The sequence below is a fragment of the Penaeus japonicus genome, unplaced genomic scaffold (genome assembly GCF_977035675.1).
Source record: "Penaeus japonicus unplaced genomic scaffold, GWHDUDI00000001_assembly GWHDUDI00000008, whole genome shotgun sequence".
NCBI lineage: Eukaryota > Metazoa > Arthropoda > Malacostraca > Decapoda > Penaeidae > Penaeus > Penaeus japonicus.
This window is the reverse complement of record NW_028234410.1, coordinates 30,973,544-30,981,043: the sequence shown is the minus strand read 5'-3', so window position 1 is coordinate 30,981,043 and position 7,500 is coordinate 30,973,544. Positions and strand designations below refer to the sequence as shown.

Below are 7,500 nucleotides of genomic sequence, written 5' to 3'. Positions count from 1 at the left end.
ATATCTTTTGTAAGACATGGACTCCATACTTGGCATTGATATTCCAATCTTGGAATCACTAGTTTTTCCATAGTGGTAGAAGGTGTTATGGATCCCTTGTGTCAAATGACTTTTTTATTTTTATTTTGTAAAGGGCATGTAATATATACAAAGTTATAGATTTCACCAAGTTATTGATTACAAATATTTTTCTGTGAAAGTATACCAAAATACACATTTAATTTGAAAAAAGAACCTGATTCAGTGATTATTCAGAATAGTTCTGTGCATAGATGTAGAAAAACTGATGTAATGGTCATAAAGAATACTAAACAGAAAAGGTATAAATTTTCCAGTATATTTGTTGTAAAACTATAATATATTTGAGAAATTGATATCTGTTTGATGTTCATTTGCTTTGTTAAATATCTGTTTCCATTAATCCCACAGAACTATGATATCTCCAGCTTTTTTGCCACCACCCATTTCCACCTACAATTAACCATGACAGTGGAAGCTGATTTCTGATCTGCGTACTATATACGCATGCAATTTTATAGCTCTGATGGCACTTGTTCCCAAGCTGCAGTCTTTTACAGTGAACCTAAACTTCATTCTCAATGCATTTGTTAACCCACTTACGACGGGGGCATTCCAGCCTTGAATGTCCCAATGCCGGGGCGTTCGAATTATTAGGCCTAAATCAATTGAATGGCTGGCACAATACTGTGTCGCCCGGCCACTGGGCTTTTGAATGCGCGGTACAGTACTGTACCACCCGTCCAGAGAGGGTTAAAAGACAATAATCAGCTTCTTATCTCAAGTGGGCAACCATAATATTAATCCTGGTGCAGCAGGTAGCGCACACTGATTATTTCTTGATTTTGTAAGATTCATCAGGGAAAATAAGTAGAAGATATATGTAATGAAACCTAGTTTTATCATATAAAGCAATAAGATACATATAAGTATATATGTATATATGTATATATGTATATATGTATATATGTATATATGTATATATGTATTTGTAGACCTATGTATAAATAGTAAAATGACAATTAGGTACTAGGGGACTGTATTATAGGAGGAATGAGGAAGAGAAAAGTAAAGGGGATTTAGCTGTGTGAAATATACAAAAGAGTATCAGAATTACAGTTTCAGACTCACTATGATCCAGTTACAACAAAAGAGAGGCAGGAATAAGGGAATGGGGGTATGGGGATGGCATGGTGTTGCTATAGAAAACTTGCTAAACGGTACTAAATATATTAGTTAACACAACATAGGTCTCATTCACACTGAAAAAGATATAGGAATACAGCATGCCATTTTTAATAGCATGTGCAAAAGGATGCTATGTTTGTGCTGAATAGTACTCTATGTTTAAAATGTGGCAGGTCAGGATCATGACAAATAGGGACCTGGGTGTTAAAGTAACTAGGAATGAAACCTCAGAATCTGCAAAATTCAAAACACTTATTTTTATGGAACTTCAGATTATTATTTTGTTTATGAAAACATGCCGAATCTAATTATGAATATTATGCAGAAATTAACATGGAGTAGATACTTGGATGTTGAGATTGACATCTCATTATTTGAGGTGTTGTGTGATGTCATAAAGCTTACATGCTTATACTCTCAAATGAATGTAATTTCTCTAAATATTTAAAACTAATTTCAGGTTGTGTGGAGCTGTAGCAGAATACTTGGTAGTCCCATGGTACCTGTATAGAACTCCCAACACCCTGATATAGAAGAAGTTTAAATGCTGAAGATATGAGGCTTTAAAAGGTAAATTGCAACATTACCAACAGCATTTGATTATAGATGCATTGTTATGGTGTTCTCTGTCAGTATCACACTTCATTACTGAAGGAGTTGCATGAATATTTTTTGTCTTTTTCTGATATTAAACTTATATTTCAAAACTTGTAGCTTTCTTGACAAACTGCATCTGAGAATGAACAGCTGTTTCCATTGTGAGACATAAACGTGCTGTTATAGATTTATGTGCTTTATCATGCAAACCAGCACTATTTAGAGACCCATAGTGCTACTTCTTAAGTAAATTCAGTAATTTTAAATTTTCAAACAGTATTACAATTTGAAGTTTCCGTTTTTGTGAATGAAAATATTTAGACTAAAATTTATTGCATAGGTGATATTATCATTGTAAGGAATGAATGTATGTTTTTAGTTATGTGAAAGAATAAGTGTCTCATTAGGCAATTTCGAATTTTGAATTTCATGGATATATGTATATGGTTTAGTAATTACCTGTATTTCATCACAGATTAAGTGATATTATGAGAGATATTGAGATTTGGTCTTCAATATATGTATTAACCCATTGCAGACAGGGATAGATTTGCTTGCCCAGTCTCCAGAATGGGTTTTATTTCAGAGTGAGGCAGCTTCACGCAACAATTCCTTGACTTTTCCCACTCTCTTTCAGTCACTCATTGTGAAACTAGAGCCATTTTTGCGTTCTAATTTTTGTGTGTTTTATTGTATTGAGAGACATGTGTTATATCATAGGCTCTATTAATGCTGCAGTTGATTAAAATTGTAGTATAGGGTCCATATCAGCTCATTATTTTCTTTATACTCAGTGTGATAGAAGTATTGCTGTTTTATGGGAGAACAAAAGGCAACTTTCTTTTTTCGTATTCGTGTACTCTCATGAAGGAATACGAACATATAACCATCCACAATGAAGGTAACATGCAGAGGTAGGGAAAAGGAAGGAAACTTGTGCTGATGACTGTGAGTTCCACAGTAAAAGGCATCCTTACTGGCACAGGGGCACATTGTAGACACTGGGCATAGTTTGAGTCACCTGCCTCTTCACATTCTGCCTACACATCCTTCATCACCGGCACTTTACAGCAAGAGGTCGGCAACTTCCTTTGTGCCATGGCTCTCTAAATACAGTAATTGCTAGAGACTCTCTCTCTTCTGCTAGTGAATGGAGAAAGTGGAGTTATGTAGGTTTTGGATGTTAGGTGAAACACTTTTTGCTTAATATTACGGCATTTATAGTAATTATGACTGCAATTGTCATCATCACTCACTCATTACTCATAGTACAATAAAATAACACAGTGATCCAAAATCCCCTAACATCATGTATGTCATGATGCCTGCCGACAGGCCAAAGTTTGTGCGTCATGTATGTTAATGACACCTGTCCACAGTTGGTTAAGAATGAGTACATAAAGTATGTTTTGTTTTTTATTTCAGTCACTATATAGGATTTTATATGTCAGAGCATGATTTTTTTTTTACAATGGTTGATGTTAAACATATCTGGAGCTTAAAGAATCGAGTAGCCTCGAGAGTAAAGTGACACTTTGTTTCAAATATGTACAGTAACTCCAATGCAGATCAAATCTCATTTCCCAATTTTATGGATTCTGTAATAAGAATTTATAATAGATGTACACTTGTATTTTATTATTTATTATTATTTAATGTTCACTAATGATTTAGAAAAAAAAAGGAAAACTGATATGATTGTGACTCAGTGTAAGAGTTGAAGCAAGTTCATTAGATTTTTCCTTCTTTTTGCAGGAGGAAATAAAGATACTCCTTAGCTTGTAGTGTTTGCAGTCTAGTGATCTTCTACAAGGAAGAAAAGGAGATAAGAATGAAAATATCCTTTGTACTTCAGTGTAAGTTTGAATTATACAATGTTTTCCTGTTAGTGGACTGGAAATTTTCTCTAGATTTTTGATGAACAATATTTTCATTGTTTTGAATGTTAAAAGATAAAAAGAGCTACCTTTCAGGTGATTATTGCCAGAGGATGTTTTTTTTTTTAAAGTAATTTACTTTATAAACTTTCCAATTAGTTCTTGTTTCAGATATTCAATAGGTCAGACATTTAGTTACTTGGTCATTTGGACATTCAGTAAAGCATTCAGATTCCCTTGTCACTCTTCTTAGTCTTTTATTTCTTTTCTTTGTCAGTCTGTTAGTAGCTTACAAGATTTTTCTGGATACACTGCATCCCAATATAACCCCTTTTTGTGATTTTCAAAAGATTTAAGTGAATTCTGAATATAAGGCTTCAGGAATACAATGCAATTATTTATGTACTTCAACTTGTAACTTTGTATACTGAATTTAGTTTAGATTTGTTAAAGTTTATGCATGGATTATGTGAGGATGTTTTATTTTTTGAATCAGGAAAGTTATATAGAAATATTTGAGATGAGTGAAGAAATATGAAATGGAAATTAAAAAAAAATTGTTTTGCAGGGAGAATGTATTGAAATTTTGCAAGAAAAACAACATGAGTAACATTGCAAGGCTAGAGAAGGACAAAAGGCGTGCTGAACACAAGAATAACCTCAAAGAGGTTGCAAGTTTAGCCAACCTTCTGGGGCAGGAGCTACAGCAGGCAGGAGACTATGAGGGGGCTCTGGTTCAGCATCGTGAGGAAGCAGCCTTGTGTGAGGCTCTGGGCGACACCATTGGTGTGGCTGTGGCACATCGCCGCATGGGAGAAGTGTACAGTGAAATGAGTGAGTGGGGAAAAGCACTCCATCACCAAAATAAGCACTTATCACTTGCCAAAGAGGCAGAAAGTTTGGTGGAAGAGCAGCGAGCATATGCAACCCTTGGTCGCACTCACTTGCAGAAAGCAGAGGAGGCAGGATTAAGGGGCCAGGAGGAGGAACAGACAAAAGCTTTGACGGAAGCAGAGAAAGCTTTCTTGCGTTCTCTTTCTGTATGTGAACGACTTAAAGGAGCAGTTGATTCTCAGGAACACAGTCAGATGCGCTGTCGGCTTTACCTCAATCTTGGTTTGGTTCTAGATTATCGAGGAAATGTTAAAAAGGCCCAGCACTTCATAAGCCAAGCACTAGATTTATGCACTAGTCACAGTCTTTATGAAGATGCCCAAAGATGCCATTCAGCACTAGGGGTTATCTTGCTTCGAGAAGGTCTGTTGACAGACGCCCTTCAAGAAGGACAGAAATCATTAGCTTTGGCTGCCAAACTTCACAATAAAAGTCTCCAGTGTGACTGTCATTCATTTCTAGCACAGGTCCATCTTGCTAATACTGACTATGAGGCTGCCAAAAAATGCTATCACAAAGCCTATAAACTGAAACACCCTGACCTTGAGGACAGGGAAAGAATAGAGAAGAATTTGAAGTCTGTTGTAAGTATGTGTGCAGCTGAGGACTCTCTTGTGATGATGGGAGATGGTAGTGATGAGGAGAAGATAAAATTGTATGAAAAGCTAGGGGATGGCTCAGCCCATTTGGGATTCTATTCAAAAGCAATTGAATATTACCAGAAAATGCTGGAGTGTGCAGTCCTTGTGAATAAAAGTCCTTCATTTCTTGCTCCCATATATCTGTCTCTTGCACAGACTTATTCTGATAACAAACAGTTTTTAGAGGCTAAAGAGTATTACATTAAAGAATATGAAGTGAAGCTTCAAGAAGATGTTAGTGAAGCCTGTAAAACATTACTCACTATTGCAGATGTGAGAGAAAGGCTTGGAGAAAACTATGATACACTGTCAGATACCTATCAAGAAGCTAGAGCATTGGCTGTAAAAGACCATAATCCTAAACTGGAGATTTACGTGCTGCGTTTGTATTCATGCCTTTCTGGTATTCCAGAAGACATAAAATGTGAGATCAAAGAGCAAATGAACAGACTAGCTGATCAAAATGCCTTAGATCCTGAAGCAGAACTGAGTGATGAGGAAGAGAATGAATGCGAAGAAGAGATTGACTTAGATCTTATCAACTTTTCTGACAGCGAAGATGATCAAGAAAACTTTGACAGGCCTAGGCAGTCACGTCAAAAAAAGTCTCGTGTGGTGAAGAGGAACGAGAAAGGAGAAACTCCTTTACACAAGGCTTGTATTGATGGGAATCTTACCATGGTAAGGAAACTCCTGCAGCAAGGCCATCCTGTCAACCCACGCGATAATTGTGGCTGGTTACCTATCCATGAGGCAGCAAATCATGGTTACTATGACATTGTCCTTGAATTGATAGAGGCTGGGGCATGGGTTAGTGATCGAGGGGGCAAACAGTGTGATGGTATCACGCCTATACATGATGCTGCATCTTGTGGAAATATTGAAGTTGTCAGGCTTCTTATGAATAGAGGGGCCTCAGTTATTGCTAAAACAGATGATGGTGATACACCCTTAGAGAGTTTGGTGAATTACAGAAGAAGAGCAAAACTTTCTAAAAGAGATGAAGAAGAATGTATTAGACTTGAGACAGAGCTGAAGGAAGCAATGAAGCGTGCTGGTCATAAGATACCAGCCAAAGCTGTTGATTCCACTCAACCAGACCGTTCTAGCCCCAAGGAATCCCAGCCACTGAAGAGGAGGGCTAGTTCAATGGCATCTTTGTCTGGGATAGAGGAAGTCAAGTCAAGACCAAGAAAGTCTAGTGAAGAAAAGTTTGATGTTAAGAGCAAAATGAGTTCCAGAAAGAGCTTTGAACAAGAGAGTGAAGATTTAAATGATGATTTACCTGATCTCTGTATTAGTGGTAGTAATGATTATGAAAGACCAGCAAGTGCATGCTCTCAAGGAAATCCAACTGAAGCTGATATTGAAGAAGACTCAGAAGAATTTTTCAATCCTTTGCTGATAGATTTACAGGAAAAGGAGAAATCAGCCACGGGAACCTATCTGAGTGCTATTGAGAGTGTGGGCAGTGCTTTGCGCAGGACTGAATTCCAAAAGAGTAGCTTGTCCCTTTCAAAAGATAAGAAGCAGGCCCTTGTGACTGATGAAGATGTAGGTGACGATTGGTTAGATGATGATCTTGGTATCTTTTCCAGGAAAAGGAAGAGGGTGGAGAAACTTGAATTTGAGTATAAGGAACCCAAGAGGGAACGTCGAGTCCTCTCAGAAAAGAATTCATCAGAGAGATTATTAAGCCGAAGTAAGAAGGTTCGTCAGACAAAGTTAACCTCGATTGTGCAGAAATATCCAGAGGACATCTCTGATGGAAGAAACAGCCCTTGCAGAGAAAATGATTACAGTTTCAGTGACTCGAGAGACAGTCCTGTAACGACAGAGACCAATAGAGCAGTTGATTCTCCAAGCACAAGTAACCATGAAAGTCCAATCACCCCCAGCAGTACACAAGGTTCTATCAGTGGTGGTGCTTTACGTCTCAGGGTTCGTGTGCAGAATCGTGTGTTGTTAGTACCAGTAGCTGGTGCTGGACAGAACCGGACAGTAAGTTGGCTAGCAGAGGAGGTAACACGCAGGTATTACCAGTTAGCTGGATTACGGCCCCATCTCACGTTGACGACTCAGGACGGTGCTGTACTGGATCCCAATGATCCAATATCTCTTGTGCTCCCGATGGAGATGTCAGAATTGCAGGCACAGGTAACAGGCTGGGACTTGCCACCATTACCTGATCGCTATAGCCAAGCATGCCAAGCTCTTGGCACCATCCCAGTTTCATCAATCTCTTCCATCTTACACCGTACAGAAGCCTCAACCAGTCTTGACTT

The 7,500-nt window shown here is 37.8% G+C and overlaps 1 protein-coding gene across 2 annotated transcripts in view; it reads left to right on the top strand.

The window, feature by feature from the left end:
- Nucleotides 1-7,500, top strand: part of LOC122247889 (tonsoku-like protein) — a 9,716-nt gene that overhangs the window by 1,121 nt on the left and 1,095 nt on the right. For both annotated transcript variants that reach the window (XM_043007588.2, XM_086539286.1), the window contains exons 2-4: nucleotides 1,667-1,776; nucleotides 3,559-3,659; nucleotides 4,249-7,500. The exon at nucleotides 4,249-7,500 is cut by the window's right edge and continues 1,095 nt beyond it. In XM_043007588.2, coding sequence (XP_042863522.2) covers nucleotides 4,283-7,500 — 3,218 coding nt within the window. In that variant the 5' untranslated portion in view covers nucleotides 1,667-1,776; nucleotides 3,559-3,659; nucleotides 4,249-4,282. The remainder of the gene's footprint in view (nucleotides 1-1,666; nucleotides 1,777-3,558; nucleotides 3,660-4,248) is intronic.